A 26,569-nucleotide genomic window follows, 5' to 3' on the forward strand; every position below is an offset into this window, starting at 1 on the left:
TGAAAGGGAAGCTAGTCCCTGAATCGAGGATGTTGTTTTGCCAGTTAGACTTCTGTCCAAAGAACAGAGAGACTACTCAGATCCGATCCAAGAGTTGTAGCAACACAACTCTCCCAGTTTGTCCTGCTGTTTTGCCTGTGAGGGTGACTCAGCGGACACTTGGAACAGCTGCAGCTGGATATCTGAGGGGAGGCTGAAGGACTGTCTGTACCTTCCTCCCCCTGGATGAGTCAAGGGAGCCACCCCGGCTTGTGAGGTCAGCCGTGCCGCTGATTTTTAAGGCAGAGTCGTCTTTTGAGGGGCCTGCCGTGGCACAAGCCATCTCTCCTTTCAGAAGCCGCTAAAATGGCCGGCTGCAGGGCTGAAGCGCCCCTCTTCCCACACAACTTTTGTCCGAGGTGCTGAAAGTGTCTCCTTTAAACTGCTTTGCTTGCCTAGAGCCACCGTCGTGCCGAAGGATCAGGATGACTCAAAAAAGCCAGCCTGTGTTACTCACAGGAAATGAGAAAGACAGAAAACAGCTGACTGTTTCTGTGACTTGGCCATGAGGTAGACACAGCTGTTCGAGGAGTTTCCTACAGCTCAGGAAACTTGCTCTGAGTTATCATAGAGAGATTCGGCCTGCTCGGCAGGCTCTGCAGGGAAGCCTTGGCGGTCGGAGGACGGCCCACGTTCAGCACGGCAAGCGTCTCCGGCGTTTTTGTGCACGAGTGGACAGCTGGGTGGTGAGGGCTGATCATCTTGTGAAGACTGCTCTCCACAATGGCTCTGAGGAGAGAGAAAAACAACAAAACACCACACCATAGTGAACGAGTACAGATATTTTTTAAAAGACTGAGTTGACATATTGTATTCACCTGTATTTACACCTAGTCAGGGGTCATTTCATAGAAAAATAGGTGCAAGAGCTCATTAGCATAACATATTTGCATATGCCATGCCCCCTGACGTCACCGGAAGTATGTCAGAAGGCAACACCCACCGCTCAGGCTCCACTGGACTGCTTTGGATTGCTAGCTATGGGGGGGGGGGGGGAACGTGCAGATCTGTCCTCACAGAGGAGGGAGAGCTTGTACCTGAATAAAACTTGGTCTGAAAGGTGCCACTGGACTGTTTTGGACCGGGGGACCAGGGGGAGCTCTGCAACTTACCTGGATGCTTCTTGCTTTGACTGAGGGCTGCTGGGAGCAGGGGGTGGGGCTTGTTGCATGTGCCCGCCCCCTGGGCTCTTTACTGCCGGAGCTCTGCTCCTATGCGCTCCTGCAGGAAATGACCCCTGCACCTAGTGCTGGATGCCCCACAGAAGAATAGAAGACTTTCCTACAAAACTAAATCCCCCACCCCTAGCATGGAGAACATGAAAGCTGTTCAGCTGCAGTATAAGAATGTGGATGCACATTCTTTGTGCAAGCAACATTCCCCACTAAGACGTCTCTTCTGTCGTCCTGCTAAGACAGAGGTGGTGGTTGGTTAATAAGGCCAGTAGTGCTTTGCGAGTCCTCCTGTTCTGAAAGGGTTCTACTCCTCCTTAAGGAACAGGCTCTCAGCTGGGGAGGCTGTTAGATCCAGGACTACAGAGGAAGGCGGTGGTCTCTGTGGCCCATCACACCTATCGTCAGTTTTGCTGGTTTGCTAGCTGCACCCCACCCATGACGGGCATGATTTGGCCACAGTGATCTGGGTCCTGATTGCATTCTATTATCCCAGTAACAGAATGTTGCGCCACACTGGCTTCCAGTTTGCTTTCAGGCACAATGTAAAGTGCTCGTTTTTATCTCTAAAGCCCCCAGAGGTGTTGAATTTATTTGTTACAAGGGCTGGATCTAACATAAATGTGAGTGAGTGAGTGAGTGAGTGAGTGAATGAGTGTTATTATTACTGTCTTAAGACCAGCATACAAGGAGCTGTGGTGGCTCAAGTGGTTAAGACGCTGAACTGCAGGCTGTGGAAGGTCAGTAGTTCAGCAGTTCGAGACCCGGGTGCCACATGATGGAGTGAGCTCCCGTCTCTAGTTCCACCTCCTGCCAACCTAGCAGTTCGAAAGCAAGAAATTGCAAGTAGATAAATAGGTACCACTTCGGTGGGAAGGTAACAGTGTTCCGTGTGCCTTGGTGTTTAGTCATGCCGGCCACATGACCACGGAAACGTCTTCGGACAGCGCTGGCTCTTTGGCTTTGAAACGGAGATGAGCACCGCAACCCTAGAGTCGGACTCGACTGGCTTTCGAGCAAGGGAACCTTTACCTTTACCTTTAAGACCAGCATACAATACAAACATAGTACGAAAAAGAAGGAAAAAACAGAGATAATATACAGAATAAAATCTAAATTTAAAAACTTTTAAAATGCGACTCCCGCAATCTAAGAATTCATGCACAGAACTGAGCGACTGAATGTGGAATCTCTGCATTCTTATCTGATAGAAGCCAGTGAAGTCTTGCTTTGTTCAACGAATGGGGTAATGATTTTAAGACGGGCCTCTCTGTCGAACGGGCAACTGGAAAACAGATGCTCTACTGTTTCGACCTCCCGTGAAGTGCATGAACACAGCCTTTCAGGGTAGGGTTTTTTATTATACCTGCCTTGAATAACTGCAGACGGAAGGGCAGAACATCTGGCAGAAATGTGAGTTTGTCGGGCCGGGCCATGTGTGCCATAAAACGTAATGCCAGGTACCGGAGATATAAACTTTATAAAGGACAGCTGGTAAGCTCGGAGTAAGCTCCAAGTGGGTGTGTCCTCACTTGCAAGGCCCCGTGGACGGAGGGAAACCCGCACGGGCAGACTGGAGGGCACCCATTCCCATGCTGCCCGGAGGGGGGCAAACCCCTTCCCTAGCCTGCTTCTGCCGCCAATGCTGTGAGCCCGGGCCCCAGGGTAAAAACAGGAAGTGGCTGAATGTTGTGAGCTCCCCCCCCCGCCTGCCTCTGAGCTACCATGGAAGAGGACCCAGAAGGCAAGCTGAGCTAAAAGGGAAAAAAACCCCACACCCGCGGACCCAGGCCAAGCAAAGCCTGATCAGCTGCCCCTGCGGCAGCAACCGCCTCTGGCCAAGGCTGACAGCTGACCCATGATGGGGCGGTACTGGGGGTTCGAGCTAGAGATCGTTGGCAAGCCGTGCCAGTCCCGTGCGGCCGTGGCCACCAGTGTGGCAGAGGCCCCAGGTCGCCCAGTGACCCATGAAGCAGAGATCCCTGGCGCTCCCCCACACAGGAGGCAGCAGCTGCCTATGGCCGAAGGCTAGTAAGTATGCAAGGACTTCCAGTGAAAAACAATAGCCGTCATTCACTTACCACTGGAGATGACACGCCACGCCGTTCTTAAAGGTAAAAAGGTAAAGGTAAAGGTCTCCCTTGCTCGAAAGCCAGTCGAGTCCGACTCTAGGGTTGCGGTGCTCATCTCCGTTTCAAAGCCGAAGAGCCAGCACTGTCCGAAGACGTTTCCGTGGTCATGTGGCCGGCATGACTAAACACCAAGGCGCATGGAACGCTGTTACCTTCCCACCGAAGTGGTACCTATTTATCTACTTGCTTTCGAACTGCTAGGTTGGCAGGAGCTGGAACTAGAGACGGGAGCTCACTCCGTCATGCATCACCCGGGTCTCAAACTGCTGAACTACTGACCTTCCACAGCCTGCAGTTCAGCGTCTTAACCACTTGAGCCACCGCAGCTCCTACACTCTCAATTCAGCCGTCTGACTCCTTTTGCTGCCAAACAAAATATCAACACAAGGTTCTTGCTGACTGATACATTTATAGTTCAAAATACAGTCAAAGCAGTCAAAGATATACAAACTTTTTGAAAATCCAAAACGCCTCATTAGAGAGATTCACGCTGTGCCAGAGTCAGGAGCTTCAGCGCTGGAAACTGAGTCTGTAGGCGTGGCTTCATGAGACGTCCAGTCTTGATAAAGGGTTTTCGAAAAGTTTGTATAGCCGGAACATCTTTGACTGATGTTGCTGTATTTTGGACTATGGATATATCTGTCAGCAAGAACCGTGTGTTGATATTTTGGTTTGGAAGCAAAAGGAGTCAGGCGGCCGAATTGAGAGTGTTTACCTTTAAGAACGGCTTGGCAGAGAAACGGGTGTGTCATCTCTAGTGTTAAGTGAATGACTGCTCTCGCTAAAGGTCTGCCAGGTGTAGGGTTGCCAAGTCTATCTTCGCTGGGAGCGGGGGGCTCCTGGCCGGCGTCTTGCGCGCACGCCACACGTCACCCGGAAGTGACGGGAGGACGCCAGGCATGCTGGGGGCGGGGCCACGGCCATACAAGGGAAAACCATAGAGTTTTCCCTTAAGTGACGTCATGACGCTGGGCATGCTGGGGGCGGGGCCATGGCCATACAAGGGAAAACTCTATAGTTTTCCCTTGTATGGTCGTGGCGCCGCCCCCAGCGTGCCTGGTGTGCCCGCGTCACTTCCGGGTGACGCGCACGTCGGGGTGGAGTTCCCCCTGGGGCCTGATCTGGCGGCGCCGGGGAACGGGCCTCTGGGGCGGGGGTTTCCCCGCCCCCTGGGGGGACTTGGGATCCCTAGCCAGGTGGCCTATGGGGAAGGGAGGGCCAGCTGCCAAGTCGTGTGCTCGGTGGCAAGACCAGTTCCCTGGTGTGTGGAAGAAACTGCTGAAGAACGCCCCCCCCCATGGGCCAAAGCACGGACAACTCATGGGGGGTGCAAATATGGCGGTGGCGCTGGCCACCAGCAGGCCCCAGTAGAGGATCATCTGCACGCACACAGCCATGTGCAAATGCCAATCCTCGTGGCCATCCACAGAGCTGCAGGCTGAGCAGAGAGGCGTGCGACCTCGCCCTTGGAACCCTGAGTCGGGATGAATGGGGCTGTGGTGGCTCCCAGCTTACCAGTGAGGCTGCCACTGAAGCAGACAGAAGAAGAAGAGGAGGAGGAGGAGGAGGAGATTGGATTTGTACCCAGCCCTTCACTTGGAGCCTCAGAGTGGTTTACAAACACCTTTCCCTTCCCCTCCCCACAACAGACACCCTGCGAGGTAGGTGGGGCTGAGAGAGCTCTGACAGAAACGGCTCTTTTTCAAGGACAGCTCTTATCAGAACTACGGCTTGCCCAAGGTCATCCAGCCAGGTGCAAGTGGAGGAGTGGGGAATCGAACCCGGTTCTCCCAGATTAGAGTCCGCGCACTTAACCACTGCATCAAACTGGATGAGGTTGTTCTGCCGTGCCGAAGCCACAATTGGACGGGCTCTGCCCTCTACCCCCCCCCCCACAGCAGACTCCTGTTCCCTCTCTTGCACCAGCTGCTCATGGGCCAGTTCCACCCTCCAGGCCTTATGTTTGACACCCCTGCCCTACACAGTTTTGGACCGGGATACTTGATACTCTAATGGCAGAAAGTGAAGAGGACCTAAAGAGCCTCGTGCTCAGAGTGAAAGAGGAGAGCGCAAAAGTGGGCTTGAAGCTCAACATCAAAAAAACTAAGATCATGGCATCCGGCCCCATGACTCCTTGGCAAATAGAAGGGGAAGTCATGGAAGTAGTGACAGACTTCACGTTCCTGGGATCCCAGATCACCGCAGACTGTGACAGCAGCCATGAAATTAAGACACGCCTGCTCCTTGGGAGGAAAGCGATGGCGAACCTAAACAGCATGATAAAAAGTAGAGACGTCACCCTGCCAACAAAAGTCCGCATGGTCAAAGCAATGGTATTCCCAGTAGTCATGTATGGATGCGAGAGTTGGACTATAGGGAAGGCCGAGCGCTGAATAATAGATTCTTTTGAACTAGGGTGCTGGAGAAGACTCTTGAGAGTCCCTTGGACTGCAAGAAGATCAAATCAGTCAATCCTAAAAGAAATCAACCCTGACTGTTCCCTGGAAGGCCAGATAATGAAACTGAAGCTCAAATACTTTGGCCACCCAATGAGAAGGGAGCACTCACTGGAGAAGACCCTGACGCTGGGAAAGATTGAAGGTCAAAGAAGACGGGGACGGCAAAGGATGAGATGGTTAGACAGTGTCATCGATGCAACGAACATGAAATTGAGCCAACTTCAGAGGACGGCGGAAGACAGGAGGGCCTGGCGGGAGCTGGTCCATGGGGTCGCGAAGAGTCGGACTCGACTGTGCGACTGAACAACAACAACAACTTGAAGGACAGTGCTCTCCAGTACAAACCAGCCCACTGGCCGAAGTCTTATCCTGAGGCCCTGCCATTTGTGCCCCCATGGGCAGAAACAGTGAGTAACCAGAGGCAGGGCCTTTTGGTGGTGGTGCCAAGACTGTGGAAGAGTCGCCAAGAGAATCGCCTGCCGACAGATTCACAAGCTTTAAGGTAACAAACTAACATGTTTATTCTAAAAATCCTTTTTATAATTTCCTTAGGCGTTTTAGTCAAGGGGTTCCAGCTATGGTTGAAGATATTAATAGATCTGGGTTCAGTTTTAATTTGCATATGTTTTAAGGCTGATGTTTTACGACCTTTATCATATGTTCTCATCTGTTACTGTTTTATACTGCAATTCTAAACAGAGTTATACCATACTAACTCCATTGAAATCAATAGCCTTAGAAGGGTGTAACTCTATTTAGGATTGCCTGTTATTTTTGAACCCCGGTCACATGGGAGGTTTTGGCCCGGAAGAGGAACGGATCGGGGGCGCAGCAAACAGACGCGATCACACCGCAACATCTGGGAATCGGCGCACACCCGTCCCCAATCCATCCCTTCAGGCCTAAAATGCGCAGTAAAAAATACCCTAGAAAATGGTAGAACCAACCTGAAACGCCGCAGCAAGTGCGGCCGTTGAATCGCCAGCGCACCCGTCTTCAGGAGCATTTGAGGCTCCCAGCCGAACTGTGCATGCGCATACATGTGCAGCCGGCTGCCTCGCGCTCCCTTCTATGGCTTTCCCTCCCCCGGCATCTGATCGTGCCGGGGAGCAACTGCGCGGCGGCTCAGGGGATCTGTTTGATCCCGCCGCCGCATGTGTCTTTTGGTGTGGCTTTAAAAAGCCACACTTTGGCCGCGTCAATTTCCCCCCATGTGGCCGGGGCCTTGGTTTATTATTATTTTTTGGGGGGGGGGGATTAAACTGCTATGAATAATATGCCTTATAAAAGGACACGATATGAATATGCCTTATAAAAGGACAGGGCCATGGTGGCTCAGAGGTTAAGATGCTGAGCTGTAGAGCGTAAGGTCGGTAGTTCGGCAGTTCGAGACCCGAGTGCTGCATGATGGAGTGAGCTCCCATCTCTGGCCCCAGCTCCTGCCAACCTAGCAGTTCAAAAGCAGGAAATTTTAAGTAGATAAATAGGTATCACTTCGGTGGGAAGGTCACAGCATTCCGTGTACCTCGGCGTTTAGTCATGCCGGCCACATGACCACGGAGACATCTTCACACAGCGCTGGCTCATCAGCTTGGAAATGGAAATGAGCACCACCCCCTAGAGTCAGATTTGTCTAGTTTCCAAGCAAGGGAAACCTTTACCTTTAACCTTTATGAATATTTTAAACATACAAGGCACCCCTGCCCGACCACACACTGAATACCATTTGTAGCACACTTGCCAATGGGTGGGCGGGAAGGATGGATAGAAAATAAGAGGGAGGATTACTAGTACAGTGGTTAGTTTTTCAAAAAGACACAAGGTGAGTCTCAAAACTATCCAAATCAGGCCTCCTGACTAAGTTCCATGTGTGTCTATTTGTGATTATTCCTTGATAGGGTAAACACACGCTTCACATGCTTGGAGGCACGTTATAGCCTTGCCTGCTGTGGTAAGAAAGGTATAACCAATCTCAAATAGAATTAATTAGTGAATCTACTTAGAACTCTTTGTTTGAGAATGGCAACAATACTGTATTCAGAATCAAAACGCAAGTATAAAATCAATAGGGCTGCAGCCCCACACTGACAGAGTCATATATGCACAAATCCACTGAGGCTTATGGGTTTAAGTATGCCTAAACCAGGGATGGCCAAACTGCGACTCAGGAGCCACATGCAGCCCTTTCACGCCTATTGTGCGGCTCCTAGCAGGGCGGCTGGGGAAGTGAAGGGGAGGCATGCCTCCTCCATCGGTCTTCCATCCCCCCACTTTAAATGTGTTCTCAAAGCCCCCCCCCAGCTGTCTTGGAGAAGGCATTTGTCTCTTTAAATCCCTTCTCTAAGCCAAGTCAGCTGGCTGGGGGGGGGAGCTTGAAGGATACCTTTAAAGCTAAAGTTGCTCCCTATCCACCTCTCCCTCCCTCCCCCCTCCCCCATCTATTTGCTTTCTTTCCACTTTCTTTCTTTCCACCTTTCTCTCTCTCTTTCTTTCTCTCTCTCTTTCTCACCACCGTCCCCCTCTAAAGTTAAATGTATTCTCCAAGCCCCTCCCCACTGCCACACCACCTGGCTGGCTTGGCTCAAAAAAGACATTTGTCTCTTTAATTCCCTTCTCCAAGCCAAGCTGGCACAGCAGTGGGGGGCTTGGAGAACACATTTAAAGTTTAAGGCATTCTCCAAGTCCTTGCCCCGCAGCCGGCTTGGAGAAGGCATTTGTGTCTTTAAATCCCTTCTCCAAGTCAAGCTGACTGGCATGGGGGCATGTGGAGGTGTTGGAGAATATATTTAAAGTTGCTTTCTTTCCACCTCTCCCTCCCTCCCCATTTATTTGCTTGCTCTCTCTCTCTTTCCCCCTTCCTTCCATCTATTTGATTTCTTTCCACCTCTTTCTTTCTTTTCACCTTTCTTTCTCTCTCTCTTCCTTTCTTCCCCCTCCCTCATCTCTTCGCTTCTTTTCTTTCTTTCTTTCTTCTTTCTTTCTCTCTCTCTTTCTTCTTACCTTCTTCCCCCTCCTTCTCTCCCCTATTTACTTTCTTTGTTTCTGGTTTCTCTCCACCTTTCTCTTCCTCCCTTCCTTCTTCCTCCCTCCCTTCCCTTCTATTTTCTTTCTTTCTCTTTCTCTCTCTCTCTCTCTCTCTCTCTCCCCTTCCTTCCTTCTTCCCCTTCCCTCCTCATATATTTGTTTTCTTTGTTTCTCTCTCTTTTACCTCCCCTTCCCCTCCCATCTATTTACTTTCTTTCCACCTTTCTTCCTTTCTTTTTTCTATCTTCCTCCCTCCCTCTATTTGCTTTCTCTGTTTCTCTCTTTCTTTCCACCTCTCTCTCTCTCTTAGACAAATAAATATAACTGGACAAATAAATAACATTATTGATGTCTGTTTTCACCCCTTTTGTTTTTATTCTTCGCAGTCTCATTTAATGTTAATAAAAAAGCAAATTTACATATTTTCCAATAAAAATGTGTGTGTAATATTTGTTCATGTCTTGCGGTTCTCAAACATCTGATGCTTATTCTATGTGGGTCTTACGTTAAGCAAGGTTGGCCACCCCTGGCCTAAACCTATGCTGGATTATGGTCATGATTAGGGGTCATTTAGGGCCAGAGCACGCCGGAGCACTGCTCTGGTAGCCCAGTAGCTGGCACAAATGGTGGTGGCGGCAAGCCCCATGCCCAGCTCCCCGCGCTGAAGCGCTGCGGCCTGGGGGAGGCTTGAAGAGGCCCGTTGTCGGCCTTCTGGGGCCCACGCTGGAGCGCTGTGGCCCGGGGGAGGCCTGAGGAGGCCCGTCATCAGTATCCCGGGGCCCGCGCCGGAGCACTGCGGCCTGGGGAAGGCCTTGATTGCGGTAAGTGTGGGATCCATGTGAGGGATCCGCGGGAGTGGGGGCTTGATGGAGGGGTGGGAGAGCCTTCCTCCCTTTCCCCATCTCTTTGCCCTCTTTCTGTCCCTCCTTTCCTTCTCTTCTTTCCTTTTCTTTCTCTCTTTCCTTTTCTTCCTACCTTTCTTCCTCTCTTTTCCTCCTTCTTTCCTTCACTCTCTCTCTTTCTCTCCACGCGCGCACACATATCCCCGGCCGGCTCCTGGAGCGATTGGAAGCTCCCCCGCCGGTAAGTTTTTCCTATTTGGCAACCCTATTTTGTCCTTTTCCTCTTTTCCTCCTTTCTTCCCTTCTCTTTCTTTCTTTCCCTTCTTCTTTCCTTCTCTTTCTTTTCCTCTTTACTTCTCTTTCTATCCCCTTTCCTTCCTTTTTTCCTTCTCTCTACCCTCTCTCTCTTTCCTTCCCTCTTTCCTCCTTCTGCAGCCCAACTCTAGTGAGAAGGGGTTTAAACTTTAAACCCCTTCTCTCTTCACTCCCCCCCCCCGCCGGCTGGCTGGGGAAGGGAAGGGGAGGCTTTTGAAGATGCCATCCCCCTTTTTTTGCTTCCCTTTCTGACATCACTTCCAGTGATGTCAGGGGGCGTGGCATATGCTAATGAGCTATTATGCTAATAGCATAGTAGCTCATTAGCATACCTTATGCTAATGAGCTCCTGCAGCTCTTTTTCTATGAAATGACCCCTGGTCATGATGTTATCATCACAGAGTCAATGAGCCAGCATTTATCCCATGTACATCTTTAAAATTTGTTTTAGCAATCCTAGCTTAACTTAAATAGCCAAACCTGATGTTTGTTGATCCCATTGCTGCTGGTCCTGAAATGGGCCTTCTGGTTGGCTTGCTGATGCTGCCACAAGTCCTATACCTCTGTCCTGATATGGATATGTTAGATGAGGCATCAGGTTTTCCGCAGAGACTAAGAACAGTAGTCTTCTCAACCACATGCTTCACTACATCTCTGTTCACAGTTGATGAAAAAGTTGGCTTCAGCAGAGCTCCCTTTTCTGAGCTGGAAACTTTCAAACGCCTGCCTCTGACAAGCCCACCCTTCACACCCTGTATGGATGCAGGCGAGGGACATTTTGGAGGAGAAGGTACAAGAGGGTGCTTTATAAGAGCAGGTAATGCATTTTCCGAGGCGTGCAATGAATCTGAAATGCAAGAGGAAAGCACGTGATTTAGAAGCAAAGTTCTTTCCCAACTTGAGACCATTCTCCAGCAGCCACCCTAGCTGAGATGGTTTCGTGATTTCGATGGATTTAGGATTGGGCACTTGTGTTCATACCAGGGCATGGGAAACTACCTGAACTCCCATTGATTTATGTGTTAGGAACAGTTTCTAAATCCTGAAGGATCCGGTCAAACTCTATAAATCATGGGTGTTGAACTAATTTGTTAGGAGGGCCGGATCTGACATAAATGAGACCTTGTTGGGCCGGGCCATGTGGGTCATAAAATGTAATGCCAGGTAGGGGAGATATAAACGTTATAAAGGACACAAACACAATGGGGTTATTTTACTTAAAATAAAAACATGCTTAAAACATCAGCACTCTTGCAATACTTTGTTTATTTAACAGTGTCTGATAACTGACACCTCTTGCTCTGAATTATTGCATCCAAACGTCTGTGCTGTTGCAATCTTGAGTATGCTGTTCAGGTGTGTATCTGTAAGCTGCAAATCTACAGTGACGCAGCAGCAGCAGAACTGGAAGAAGCAGAAGTCAGCCAGTTCCACTGCGGGCCTGATAGAAGCCCTCTGGGGGCCTCATCTGGCCCCCGGGCTGCATGTTTGACACCCCTACTCTAAATACTCAAGTTAAAGATACCACAGAGCAAGCTATATTCTTCACGGCAATATGCCGTGCTATATAGAAGTTCTTTTCTAAAACTGCTTTTTTCTAAATCTCCATTTTTGACTAACAGTATGCTAAAAGTCTTGATAATTGCCACGGGAAGTTTGGACACAGATTGACAATTCTGTGGAAATTTGGGGGAATGAAGGAGATGTTTGAGTAAGGGCTTCCAGCTGTTCAAGTAGGCGGCATCTGTGCCACCTGAAAAGCTCCCTGTCATGCTCTATGCCCCTCGCCCCCAGTCTCTGCCACTAGCCCGGCTAGTCCAGCTCCTTGCTATGATAGTCTGAAATCTGGAGTATCACATCTGAATGCAAAGTCACTGCTTTGAGGCAAATTAGTGTTATTTCTTTTGAGCATACGGAGGGATTTGTTTCACACATCGTAGTGCAAGTCCAGTTCTAGACCAAGCACCGGGGTTGTCATACATCTCCCTCGTTCTGAGCCTGATAACGATATCTCCTCCTCGGAGGGGGAGAAACAGCCAGCTGCAATAGATCCCATTAATCTTCAGGGACAGGAGATGCCGAGCTCTTGACCAGACACAAGCAATTTGCCCTCTCCTCCAGCTGCAAGCAAGTTACCGGCATCAGACACAAAGGAGAGGGAGGAGGCCGGGCCCAGCGTTCCTCCAACACCCCTTGAGCGCTGGCGCCGTCAGCAGAGATCAGAGCTGAGAACCCGTAGCAGTGGGCGTTTGATGGATCGCAGGCACCTGTCGCCAGATGAGTACTTGCAGGGATGCGTGCCACGATTAGCAGCAGTTAACCAGCCCAGGGAGAGTTAGCTATAAATCCAGGATGTGGGAAGCTGCCTATTGTGGACGCAAGGTATACCACGGCTGCATCACCACCCACCTTGTCTCCTGACTTGCTGACTGGAACCTCTGTTACTCTGAACCTGGACTGAACACTGGACCACCAGATCTCTGGACCCCCGACTCTTAGACTGACTGACGAGTCCCCTTTCTGGATACCTGACCTTTGGACTGCCTCTTGACCACTCTCCTGCCTTGCACCTGTACTGTGAGTCAGGGGTCGTTTCGTAGAAAAAGAGCTAGGGGAACTCATTAGCATAACTCATTAGCATATGCCACACCCCCTGACATCACCGGAAGTGTCATAAGGCCACACCCCCTGACATCACCGGATGTGTGTCATAAGGCCACACACTCCGCCCCCAACGGTCCCGGCCGCCGTCGGCCTTGCAGCTCCACTGCCGAGCCCCATGAGGGGCCCGGCGGTGGACCTGCAAGGCCGGCGGGAGTGCAAGGAAGCCCCGCCAAGGCCCTCCCTGGCCCCAGGCAGACATGGGTGGGGAGAGGCAGGGAGGAAGCAACTTACCCTCCCTCTTCTCCTGCCTCCTCCTGGCTGAATGAGGGCTGGAAGCGGGGTGGCCGGAAGCAGGGGGCGGGGCTTCGTCATGTGCCCCGCCCCCCGTACCTCACCCGGGGGAACTGCGATCCCCCGTGATCTCCCCCGAAATGACCTCTGCTGTGAGTGATTACCTGGTCCCTTCTGCCTGGCAGTCCTGTGGAACTTCTGCCTGCTCCCACACCAGACCCACCGGGGCCAGCACAGGGGTCTTGATTAGGAAGTTAGCAAAGTAGCACAGGTAGATTTCCCTATGGTGATGAATCCCTGTTCTCCAGTCACTGCCACTGCAAAGGCAGAGCCATTCACAAGGAAGCATCCACAGGAGAGGATTCTACGTACTTTCTTCAGACATCTCCTTGTAACCTTTCATTCTCTGCTCCCCTGGGTGGCTTTTTAAAACTAAAGATAGCGACTATATCGCTACAGCATTATGCTATGGTGATATACATCAACTAAAGTGTTTGGCATTTTTTTTAAAGCCTCCAGGTGGGCATGGGGGAAGATGGGAAATGGCGGCCATGATACCGGCAAAATTATGCCAATGTGGGCAGGTGGTCTATGCAACTTCCTGTCTATAAGGCATACAAGCTTTTGTGAATCTTTTGGGAAAGCTTATACCAAGCAGGTTTAGGAATTATCAGGACAATGTGGGAAACCCTGGAAGACAATGAATGGAGAACAACATTGTGTGGATACTCCACCCCCCCACCCCCCCAAAAAATCCAGTTTGAGTGATAAGGGGAAGCAAAACATCCCTATTAAAGTTTGCAAGATGGTGTACCTGGGAGGGAGGCGCGAAAATCCCTTTGTGACCTTTGCATACCACCGATTCGGATCAGCGCAGGCGCATAACCCCATGGGCGTGATGCACAGAGACCACGAAGAAGATCGTTTGTAAATGAAAAGTGTAGATCCGCTACCCAAAAAAATTACAGGAACTCTGTCACTTCTGAATAACTGGATTCTTGTCCATTTCAGTCCCTGACCAGGTTCTAGGTTTTCCTGTTTCCACACTGAAACGGAGATGCCCACTGCAGCATCCATCCACAAAAGTACATATTCCGGAGTCCCCTTAGCAAGATTCTTGCCCATGGATCAAGCCAAGGCTTGAAGCAGTTTATGGATTGCTAGTTAGTTTATTTTAGCCAAGCCAAACCACAGCTAATGGGCACAATTTCAAAAGAGCTGGCCTACTGATGGTGTTCCAGGCCAGGCTTGAGCTGAGCAGGAGTCTTACAAACAGAGGCTGATTTTGCACTCGAGCTGCCTCGATGTTGCGCTGCTGTTTGCCCCGATACTATCGGTCAGTTTCACACCCGAAGCTGCGGGGCTGCATTTTGACTCGCGGCTTCGCCCGATTCCCTCCGCAGTTTCGTGATCCTGTTTTTTGAGGATCACGAAACTGCGGAGGAAATCGACTGTTTATGACTCTGGTTGCAAAACAGTAAAGGTAAAGGTTCCCTTGCTCAAAAGCCAGTCGAGTCTGACTCTAGGGTTGCGGTGCTCATCTCCGTTTCCAAGCCGAAGAGCCAGCACTGTCCGAAGATGTTTCTGTGGTCATGTGGCTGGCATGACTGAACACCAAGGCGCACGGAACGCTGTGACCTTCCCACCGAAGCGGTACCTATTTATCTACTTGCAATTTCTTGCTTTCGAACTGCTAGGTTGGCAGGAGCTGGAACTAGAGACGGTAACAAGTAATAAATAAATTAATAACCTAATCCCTTAAAAGGGGGAGGGGAAGAGAATGAAGAATGTTTGGAAGCCACGCCTTCACCTCCACAGCAGTGCTTTCCCCTCCCCCATTTCACAACCGGCTTGTTTTTATCAGCTTCTTTGAAGGCCGGGCACCCGGCTAGGGCTGGAATGTAGGTCTATCTTGGTGGTGACCAGGGGTCATTCCGTAGAAAAAGAGATGCAGGAACTCATTAGCATAACTCATTAGCATAACTTATTTGCATATGCCACATCCCCTGACAACACCGGAAGTGTATCAGAAGGCAACACCCACCGCTCAGGCACCACTGGACTGTTTTGGATTCCTAGCTATTGGGGGGGGGGGACGGCAGGATCTTGCCTCGCAGAGGAGGGAGAGCCTGTGCCTGAATAAAGGTCTTAAAGGTGCCACTGGACTGTTTTGGACCGGGGGGGGGGGCGTGGGGGTCTCTGCAGCTTACCTGGCTGCTTCTTGCTCTGACAGAGGGCTGCTGGGAGCAGGGGGTGAGGCTTGTTGCATGTGCCCGCCCCCTGGGCTCTTTACTGCCGGAGCTCCGCTCCTGTGCGCTCCCGCAGGAAATGACCCCTGGTGGTGACCAGGGCCGGCTCCATCTTATTTTGCACCCTAGGCGAGGATCCCTTCTGCCCCCCCCCCCGGGGCGCCCACAATTTTTCAAAAATAAATGCATTTTAGGAAGAATGAAAAACACAAATAATCAAGAAACTCCCAGAGTACGAGGCCGGGTGCAGTTTGGTGCCCCTAAGGGCCGTCCCGCTCTAGGCGATTGCCTAGTGAGTGAGCCGGCCCTGGTGGTGACGACTTTCAAGGGTTAGCAGGTGGCTATGCCTCTGCTGTCCCCATTATACCTGGACTAAATAGTGCCGTACTGTTTTTTCAATACAGACTTGTGCAATGATAATACGAAAGCTTCCGATCAAGTGGGAGATGCTGGATTTTTAAAAAAGCCCCCTGTGTTCTCTACCTGAGGACGACTGAGAAACGCCGGACTGGGAGGAAGAATCTGGAGGCATCTTTTCCTTCAGGTCTTCGCTGTTCACTTCTTTCGAGTCTTCATCACAGCTGTCACTCAGGCTCCACGCTTCTTCCTCTTCGTCACTGTGTGTCACTTTCAGCACCTGGAGAGCCTTCTCCCTTGGGATGGCGTGTGGGCACCTGCCAGAAAGGTTTCGTCGACTCAGTTACATTTTCACCCTGCCCCCCCAGCCATAGTGTATGTTGGGTAAAAGGTAAAGGTTCCCTTGCTCGAAAGCCAGTAGAATCCGACTCTAGAGCTGCGGTGCTCATCTCCATTTCCAAGCTGAAGAGCCAACGCTGTCCGAAGACACCAAGGCGCACGGAATGCTGTTACCTTCCCACCAAAGCAGTACCTATTTATCTACTTGCAATGTCTTGCTTTCGAACTGCTAGGTTGGCAGGAGCTGGGGCCAGAGACGGGAGCTCACTGGGTCTCGAACTGCTGAACTACTGACCTTCCAGTCTGCAGTTCAGAGTCTTAATCACTTGAGCCACCGCAGCTCATAGTGTGTTACAAGACATTTAAAACAAAGACATAATGGCTTATTTTAGCAAATGGGGCTCCTGGGGGATATGCAGAATTGCTTCTAGTATGGACCCCCAAGCTTTCTCCAGGAACTCAACCAAGGTCCAAAAGCCTCTAAAAACCATAAATGGTCTCCACTTCAGCAGCTGCAGAAACATAAAAAGAACATAAGATTCCCAGTATTATGTGGGGAGCAACCGCGCAGCATGGCCACAGTATGACCTGGGTAGGCAAGTATAAAATATCCCAAAGGTATTTTGTTGACTGACTATGGCAGTAAGGAATCAAAAAGGAAGAAAAATGCTACAAAAAGTAAAATCTGAGCTTGCGCGGCATTTACAGGTGCCATTTGCCCAATGACAGAAAGCGTTCAAGAATACCCACTACAATATTCAGACCAGATTTTGAGAATTAGGGTGAGGTCGGACGTGCCTTTAGAGCTGACCTACCTGCCTGACAGATCTAAAGTGCACAATCAGACAGCAACACCTGGGGAAGGACCCACAATCGTCAGCACCCCATGCTGCCCCGCCACAGAGTTAAAATACACCGGGGAAAGTCCAGTCCTAACACCTGCTGACGGGCCATGGACAGATTTCCCCTAGTCTGATCACTCAAGCGCACACTCAGGCTATCGAGATGGACTGCTCAGTCCATCCCGACTCGGCGCCATTCTCCCCCCCCCCCGCGCTAAATTATATGCGCCCAACTGTATAATTGGACCATGGAGAACTCTTTGCAAGGGGGTTCAATCCCTCATTTATGCTCATGCCCACAAAAAGACCGGGGGGGGGGGAACCACTCACACCCGAATGTGTCGTCTGATCGTGCAGTGATGGGCTTGCACCCACTGCGAACCAGATTATACTGGGATGTCTGATCGGGCAACTCTGTGCCAAATACCGACAGATGAAATGGGAGCACTTCCCGACCGCGCCAACGGGCACGTCTGACCACAGCCTTAATCACAAAGTCTGTCAAAAAAGTTCACCTGGGAAAGCCTCTCCATGCCCTTCAAGGGCGCGAGGTAGGGACACATCACATAGTTGGCAACACATTGAAACAGGGACAGAATTGGGAGCTTTGGATCAAGAGCACAAGAGAGAAAGAAATGTCACATTTCCAGGTCACCAAACAAGCTGCAAGCAAAACGCAGCAGGTCAGCTCATCAAAGCTCATCACACTCATATATTTATATCCAGGGCTATTTTGGGGCAGGAACGCACAGGAACGGAGTTCCGGCTGGCTCCCAAGTTGGCCACGCCCAGCAGGAACTTATTAGCATAACAGGCCACACCCAAAAGCAGAAACTCATTAGGATTGCCTACATTAGGGGTGTGTGGCCTAACATGCAAAGGAGTTCCTGCTACAAGAAAAGCCCTGGGTTTTGACAACAAACAAGGTAAACAGAATAAGAAGCAAAAGGTGGGTGTGGCTGGATGACCACACTTGTGGTAACATGGGGGTGCGGCCTAATGTGCTAATGAGCTGTGCTGTCAGGGGTGTGGCCTAATGTGCTAATAAGTTTCTGCTGTTGGGTGTGGCCTATTATGCTAATGAGTTCCTGCTGGGCTTTTTCTACAAAAAGAGCCCTAAGATATAATATCTTAGATTAGATGTATACCTGCCGTATCTAGACAAGACTAAAAAGATTCCAGATTAAATCTGTAGGATATGTACTGTAACTCTAGCACTAAAAGAAAGTCTTACTCTTAATGCCAGTTGAAATAACAGGATCTTACAGCTCTTTTGAGTGATGCTTAGGTTTGGGCTTTGGCAACTCTTGTCTTGTGAAGAAATGCCACAAGGAGAGAGAGGATAGCAAAAAGGGGGCTCCATTACGTAGACATGAGATGTGGAAAGCGCAGGGGCCATACGGCACAGGAGCTCCCCACATTTTACACTCTAAAGCAGGAACCTGAAGGACAAAATCCCGTCCCTTGATTTTTCAATCTGTGCAGATAATTTATCCTAGCCATAGCAGGGGTGTCTTAAGTTGAAGGCTGCAAATCAGCTCCAGTATGGAAAGCCTCGAAACGTAAAAGTCCAAGGCAGTTCTCCAACACTGCCACAGGGTGGCTGTAATGCTTGTTATGTTAGTGGGAACACGAAGAAAACTCAACTGTCCTTTTAGTCATATGATAATATCGAACAAAGGCAGTCAAAGCGTGGGCTGGGACTTGTGGAGGTATGAGGATTCTCTAGAGGTCACCCTGAATGGGTTGAGAGACACGGCATTATCATGGCTCCTTTCCTTATCATAACTGCACCAACACCGATTTGAGCCATCCAAGAAGCTAGTGGTAACATCCCCCCTTTTTTCTCCTTCCCTTAGGAATACTGCATCGTGCCACAAACCTGATTAGTTCCATACAGGGAGGCTTTATTACTTGACATACTCTAGAGCAGTGGTGGCAAACCTATGGCACGAGTCAGGGGTCATTTCGTAGAAAAAGAGCTAGGGGAACTCATTAGCATAACTCATTAGCATATGCCACACCCCCTGACATCAGGGGCCCGGCGGTGGACCTGCAAGGCCAGCGGGAGTGCGAGGAAGCCCTGCCAAGGCCCTCCCTGGCCCCAGGCAGGCAGGGGTGGGGAGAGGCGGGGAGGAAGCAACTTACCCTCCCTCTTCTCCTGCCTCCTCCTGGCTGAATGAGGGCCGGAAGCGGGGCGGCCGGAAGCAGGGGGCGGGGCTTCGTCATGTGCCCCGCCCCCTGCATCTCACCCGGGGGAATTGCGTTCCCCCGCGTTCCCCCCCAAAATGACCTCTGGCACGAGTGCCAGAGGTGGCACTCAGAGCCCTCTCTGTGGGCACGTGTGCCATCGCCCCAGCCAGGCCCAGACCATCGTTAAAGTGTCGCATTCTCTGCCAAATAATTTTAAGTAGATGAAAGCATTTGGGATTGCTTTCCTTACTTTGTTTGGATCATCTTAAGTTAATGTATGAGTTGTTCTTTCTAAAGTAAAACCTCAGTATTCAGGTTAGATTGCCGTGTTGGCACTTTGCGATAAATAAGTGGGTTTTGGGTCGCAGTTTGGGCACTCGGTCTCTAAAAGGTCCGCCATCACTGCTCTAGAGACTCCCGATTTAGAGACCAAATCTGAACTTACTGGTTATACTGCTCTGTCCAAATTCTCAGCTCAGCAAAGATGTCTTCCACATTCACATCCCTGGCTTCTTCAGAGCCGTCTGGATGACACGGTGGCTGGAATGTGTTCGTTGCTGTAGACTGAAGCATTTGTCGAATTTGTCAGAAGGCATTTGCAGCTCATCGCTCTCCCCTAGAGGCTTTTCATTTCCTGATGTCAAGCGACTGACATTTTAAGGCATATATTTATTTATTTACAAGTTCATCTGTCACAGCCAATGTTCCCTCTAAGCTGTGGAGTCCTGTGAGCAAAAATTCTACTTCGTGAGCTACTGGCATTAAAGTTGTGAGCAGGTGATTTGGCTACTGCATAAATTAGTTTGCTCTGGAGCCATCCTTCCTGAGCGGAGACAAAAAATGTGTTAGCCTGAGGGTAAAAAACTGTGAGCTGGCTCACACTAACTCAGCTTAGAGGGAACACTGGACAACCATTTTTTGGTGTAAACAGTCCTTCCAGTCATGGCCGGGGCACACTACACTGTTAGGGAGCTGCTGTTGTGCCATGAAAGGCTGTGAATTGGCACACTATGGCAGGATGAAAGAAGAGCAGGCCTCCCCTACTTTCCCAGGCAAACCCCCATGCCCCGTCCTATCTATTGCTTGCCTTAATGTGGTAGTCTAGCAGTGCACTTCTCTGCCTCATCAGTCATTACTCAGGAAACTGAGGAAGGGCAAGGTAGCCCACATATCCCGGCAATTTCACCTGTCAGCTTCCACCCAGGGTGTCAAATATAGGGCACTTTTTGTAGCAGGAACTCCTCTGCATATGAGGCGACACACCCCTAATGTAGCCAATCCTCCAAGAGCTTGCAGAGCTCTTCTTACAGGGGCTACTGTAAGCTCTCGGAGGATTGGCTACATTAGGGGTGTGTGATATTAGATATTATGGACTTAAAAATTGTATTAACACCCGAAATAGCTTTATTAAATATGGTACCGGAGAGTTATAAACAAAATGTTAAATATCTGATAATATACATTTTGACAACCGCAAGGATAATGTTGGCCAGGTATTGGAAGCAAAATAAATATCCCACAAGAGAGGAAATAATTTGTAAACTGTTAGAGGTAGCAGAAATGGATAATTTAAGTTTGGCATTGCAAGGCAAAGATGAAAGTGTATTTTTTGGAAGATGGGGAAGTATGTATAATTGGATTTATAAAGTGTGGAGAATATAGACTCAAATATATATATGTATACATGTATGTAAACAATAATTACGTGGAAAATGTATAAATGTATGTAAACAATAATTACGTGGAAAATCAATAAATATTGATTTCCCACCAGACGTCCACCATGACCAAGAGACAAAATAGATTTTATTATAACTAGAAGAATACTGTGCATGTGAGGGTAGGGAGCCAGTGTACTACAGAATCAGGACAAGTTATGTCTAGCAAAGATCCTTGAATGCTCAGAGCACACGAAGAAGAAGAAGAAGAAGAGGAGGAGGAGGAGGAGGAGGAGGAGGAGATTGGATTTATACCCCACCCTTCACTACCCGAAGGAGTCTCAGAGCGGCTTCCAAACTCCTTTCCCTTCCCCTCCCCACAACAGACACCCCGTGAAGTAGGTGGGGCTGAGAGAGCTCTTGACAGAAACGGCTCTTTTTCAAGAACAGCTCTTATCAGAACTCTATGGCTTGGCCAAGGTCACCCAGCAGCTGCAAGTGGAGGAGTGGGGAATCAAACCCGGTTCTCCCAGATTAGAGTCCGCGCACTTAACCACGATACCAAAATGGCTCTCAAAGGTAACACTACACACCTCATGGATTCTGTCAGTTGAGGTCAAGCCACCAATATCAAAGGGTAGCAGGTAATATACAACCACTCCACTGCAGCACTTTTTTTTCCATAACAGGGAAGTGCAGCTATTTCTTTTATGAGGGAAAGTATTTTTATGAGGGAAAGTATTTCTTTTATGAGGGCCCTATGTAAGTAAGGAGCTGCGGTGGCTCAAGTGGTTAAGACGCTGAACTGCAGGCTGTGGAAGGTCGGTAGTTCAGCAGTTCGAGACCCGGGTGCCGCATGACGGAGTGAGCTCCCGTCGCTAGTTCCAGCTCCTGCCAACCTAGCAGTTCGAAAGCAAGACATTGCAAGTAGATAAAGAGGTACCACTTCGGTGGGAAGGGAACAGCGTTCCGTGCGCCTTGGTGTTTAGTCATGCCGGCCACATGAGCACGGAAACATCTTCGGACAGCGCTGGCTTCTTCGGCTTTGAAACAGAGATGAGCACCGCAACCCTACAGTCGGAATCGACTGGCTTTCGAGCAAGGGAACCTCTACTTTTATGTAAGTTTCGCCCCTTCTAAACTGTCCCAGATTGTAGCCCATTTATTATGTCCCACATAAAACAATGAGAGCAACTGAGAACTGAACTATTTTCTCCGTGCACTTCTTTGGCCTGGGTTGCTTGTCTTGGTTGGGTGCTAGAGGGTGTGGGAACACAAGGAACTGGGGTGTTATTAACTGGGACAGAAAACCATCCAGGTTACTATCTAGATAAGCTGCAGCTTAGCCTAACTGTGTAAAATATTATCCTACCAATTGCAACTGCAACAATCACATATATTTAACATTTCCAGCACTTGTACAGAATACAGAAAGACCACGGTTGGATCCTCACTTAAGAACATCAGTATTTCATAAAAGGCTTCTGAGATTGCATTTCCATTGAGTGCATAAGGCCTGTAAGGACATGCAAGTGGTCCTCCCTAACATGGGAATGCTCTAGATTTGGATAGGGAAGCCACAACTTGCATCACTGGGTAACGACTCTCCATCACTTCTTCCCAAGTCTATGCCTAGTCATGTTTTTAACTATTAATATTTTAGACCCAGATATTCTGCACAGATTTCTATTTGATGGAAAACGTGAAGATCTCATGCAAAGATCTCACCCCCTCCTTTATTCTGTGGGTTTATTCAGCAGGGGCTGAAATACCCTTAACTCCTTAGACCATTTCTGCCTCCCCTTTTTGCTGGCTGATACGGCAGCACATTATGAGGCAATTCATACCTCCGACAAGGGGCAGAGTTTTGGTATGGCCCCCACAACCCCCAGGGGTCATTTCGTAGAAAAAGAGGTGCAGGAGCTCATCAAAATAACTCATTAGCATAACTTATTTGCATACGCCACACCCCCTGATCTCACTGGAAGTGTGTCAGAAGGCAACACCCACCGCTCAGGCTCCACTGGACTGTTTTGGATTGCTAGCTATTGGGGGGGGGGACGTGCAGATCTGTCCTCGCTGAGGAGGGAGAGCTTGTGCCTGAATAAAACTTGGTCTTAAAGGTGCCACTGGACTGTTTTGGACCAGGGGGCTGGGGGGGGAGGCTCTGCAGCTTACCTGGCTGCTTCTTGCTCTGACTGAGGGCTGCTTGGAGCAGGGGGTGGGGCTTGTTGCATGTGCCCGCCCCCTGGCCTCTTTACTGCCGAAGCTCCGCTCCTGTGTGCTCCTGCAGGAAATGACCCCTGCCTCCTACAAGGGGTAGAATTTGCCCCCACAACCCCTATAGTATAGAGATGTTTTTAGCCTTCTCCATTGTTTCTTTCTTCTGAAGAAGGTTTTCTACATATAGGTTGCGGTCACACGCACCAGAAAAAACGGGAGGGAAATGAGGCTATTTCCTCTGGAGGAATTTGACCCGCAGTTGCATGATCACACCTCCCTTTGAAGCTGCGGGCACAGTCTGTCAATGCGTGATCAGATGCAACTGTGGATGAGTCACCTTTTTGTGTGCCTTTTCCCCCCATGCGCTTAACCGAGGGATCAATGAATCGCACCTCCGCACCGAGGGCTCCCTATGGAGCTTGCAATGATGTGCATACTGCAAAGGGGGGGGGACAATGGCACGGAGTCGGGATGGCCTGATCAGACCATCCCGACGCCATGAGAGAAGAAGAAGAAGAGATTGGATTTATACCCCGCCCTCCGCTACCCAAAGGAGTCTCAGAGTGGCTGACAAACTCCTTTCCCTTCCCCTCCCCACAACAGACACCCTGTGAGGTAGAAGAAGAAGAAGAAGAGATTGGATCTATACCCTGCCCTTCACTACCCAAGGGAGTCTCAGAGCGACTTACAAACTCCTTCCTCTTCCCCTCCCCACAACAGAGACCCTGGGAGGTAGGTGGGGCTGAGAGAGCTCTTGACAGAAACGGCTCTTTTTCAAGAACAGCTCTGACAGAACTGCGGCTTGCCCAAGGTCATCCAGCCAGGTGGAAGTGGAGGAGTGGGGAATCAAACCCGGTTCTCCCAGATTAGAGTCCGCGCACTTAACAACGACACCAAACTGAGAGCGCGCTGGAGCGATTCGTTTGCAATGAACGAATCGCTATCTTCACAGAATTCTATGAGTCACTGTCCTGCTTCATTTTTGTTCCTAACCCAAATCTTCCAACAGTATTTGATTCTGTTTTGTTTCCTATTTTTGCATTCCAGTCACCTATGAATATCAGCACACCAAACTGAGAGCGCGCTGGAGCGATCAGACATGGGAAAGTCCATCCATGGCCCGTCGCAACCCGTTAACTACCAGATTTTCCCCGGTGTCTTTTAACTCTGCTTCTGCGGTGGAGCAGAACGGGTTGCCAACAGCTGCAGGGCACTTCCCTGATCGCGCCCTTTAAAGCCGCCCGGCATTCGCACCTATGGTGGGGCTAATTGTGCGTATGATCTCAGCCATAGTAGAAGGTATGACATTTTTCTGAACAGTTAACTTTTAGTGCATTGACAATGCAATCCTAATCATAGTTGCACCCTTCTAAATCTACTAAATCGGCTTAGAAGAAAAGTAATGTAACATTTGTGTTACGCTAGCTTCCTCCCACCCCAAAGTAAAGTACGTACAAAAGAAAACCTACACCTAGTTTTTGTCTCCGTGCGTGAAGAGCTTTGATAGGGTTCCCACATATAACTCGGCTGACACCTGGCAAAAAGAAATGAAAAACAGTTTGTTCCACTTTACGATTTCATATGCTTTTAAAATCTATTTTATAAAGCAGAATGTCTAGTCTGTTTATACACAGGGAAAAATTAGAGGGCAACAAAAAAGTCCTTAAAAGTGAACAACGGAAAAAGAGAGAAAAGACTATATGAAAAAAATACTCTAAATATAGTACAAAAGTGTGTGTAGTTTTATTTTACAAGCACTCTATGCAAATTATACAAAACTATAGATGGAAACCCAGTATGAATGGGGGAGAGTAAGATTAAACTAGTTACTCAAAATTACCAACAATAGTGTGAGATTCCAGAGAGATGATGAATTTCAATTACATTCATACTGGTAAGGGTGAACTTCGACCTGAAATTCCAAATCGTGGAGTTGGATTTCAAACTCTAAAACTGAACCTCAACTGTGACCACACACAGTTAGACACAAACTTGAGATAGCACAAAAAGTTCAACAATGACTTCACGCTACAATTATACCGGTCTACTCCTGTTATAGCATCACATGCTTAATCATGAAGCAAAGGAGAAACAGCCTGAGAAGACCTTCTCAGTGGATGCTGGTAAATCATTATCATATAATTCCATGTTCAAAATCTATTTAAAGCTAAATGCTCCTTTAAATACAAAATCCCCAATATTTTTAATGTAATCTTAGGCCCCGATCACACACAGAAGTTGCCGCGGGATACTCACGGATGCCGGGCGGGTTTTACGGGTGCAATCAAACGGGCACATCTGGCAAGCATCGTGTACCCGTAACCAACCTGTCCTGTCCGGCTGAAGATTCGGAGTTAAAAGGTATCTGTGAAATGGCACTATCAAAAGCGACGGGCCGCAGATAGACCGTGTCGAAGCGCGCCAGAAACACATGACGCCGGAAACAACCCTGGTCCGCCACTGCAGTGTTGGATCAGGTAGTGGCGGATTAAATTGCGGCGGCACAAATAGCCACGCCTCCCCCCCCCCGGCGTTATCTGGCCCGTGTGACTGGGGCCTTAATTTGTTTTTAAACTAGGTAACAGATTGCCTGAGAAGAGGCAAGTACATCTAGACAAAAGGCTTACAAACCCTTTTCCTATGGAGGCTACCACAGTGGGACTTTGAAGCACAAAGAATGCTCCCAGACCTTTCCCTTTCTTATGAAGAAAATGGGATGTCACCACCTTTTTCTCAAAGCAACTTCTCCTCAAGTTTTATTGCCAGTCCAGGGGGGAGGGAAAGGGCAGAGCTTGTTTTGGAAAAATTCTGTTTCGCTAAGCAGAAGGAGCAGTAGCAACTCCTGAGGGTTTGAGTTCCGGTGGGAACACAGAAGTCCACGTTATATTGATTCAGTGTGTATAACCATTCTCAATAGCCAATCCAAAGTAGCCAGAAGCTCTACAGCAGACAACACTCCAAGCCCATCTTCCTTCTGGGTGTGCATTTTCCCTGCAGTTTTCCGAAGAAAAACATTAGATTTCCACTCAATGGGATTTACCCCCACCCAGCCAGGTGGCATAGCACAAATCAGAAAATGGGCTTAATATGTCAATGGGATGGACAAGTCCCTTTCTGCCTCAGAGTGCAACCAATGAGAGCTGATAGAATGTTCGTGGGGTGAACAAAAAGGAGATGAGACACTGAGTCTGGGAACGAAGAAGACTGCGTTGGAAACTGACTGGGAAAAAGGTACTTTGTAACTGAGAGGACTGGAAGGATGATGTAAGGGATCAAGCAATCGAGAGAGCCAGCATGGTATGGTGGTTAAGAGAGGTGGACTAATATCTGGAGAACCGGGTTTGATTTCCCACTCCTCCACCTGAAGCCTGTTGGGTGACCTTTGATCAGTCGCAGCTCTCTCGGCCCCACCTACCTCACAAGGGGGTCTGCTGTGGGGAGAGGAAGGGAAGGCGATTGTAAGCTGCTTTGAGACTCCTTAGAGTAGAGAAAAGTGGGGTATAAAAACCAACTCTTCTTCTTCTTCTTCTTCTTCTTCTTCTTGTATTGAAAAATGTATCCATGTTCATATAGATCACTCCAATGTTGTTAAAGTTTTAAATAAAAGTTAATTACCTTTTGTTCATCCCTGATGACTTAGACTGAATTGTCTCAGTGAATAAAACTGTGAATGTGTTAATTTCTGTCAAATCATATTCTTGTCGAGAGTTTGATGGACTATGTTTCTGCAGCTTGAAATAGCTCTATTGATATTCCATCTACTCTTGGTGATTTGTTTTTCCCAACTGCTTTGAGTTCAGCTTTCACTTTACCTTCTAAAACTGCAAACT

The 26,569-nt window shown here is 49.1% G+C and overlaps 1 protein-coding gene across 1 annotated transcript in view; it reads right to left on the bottom strand.

The window, feature by feature from the left end:
- Positions 1-575: 575 nt before the first annotated feature.
- Positions 576-26,569, bottom strand: part of LRRC56 (leucine rich repeat containing 56) — a 95,049-nt gene continuing 69,055 nt past the window's right edge. Inside the window, exons 9-13 of the mRNA XM_015405610.1 lie at positions 24,209-24,273; positions 19,304-19,422; positions 15,611-15,801; positions 10,464-10,830; positions 576-768 (exon numbers count right to left, since the gene is read on the bottom strand). Of these exons, the coding sequence (XP_015261096.1) occupies positions 576-768; positions 10,464-10,830; positions 15,611-15,801; positions 19,304-19,422; positions 24,209-24,273 (935 nt within the window). The remainder of the gene's footprint in view (positions 769-10,463; positions 10,831-15,610; positions 15,802-19,303; positions 19,423-24,208; positions 24,274-26,569) is intronic.

This window comes from Gekko japonicus, unplaced genomic scaffold (assembly GCF_001447785.1).
Source record: "Gekko japonicus isolate JY-2015 unplaced genomic scaffold, Gekko_japonicus_V1.1 scaffold3408, whole genome shotgun sequence".
In the NCBI taxonomy this organism is placed as follows: domain Eukaryota; kingdom Metazoa; phylum Chordata; class Lepidosauria; order Squamata; family Gekkonidae; genus Gekko; species Gekko japonicus.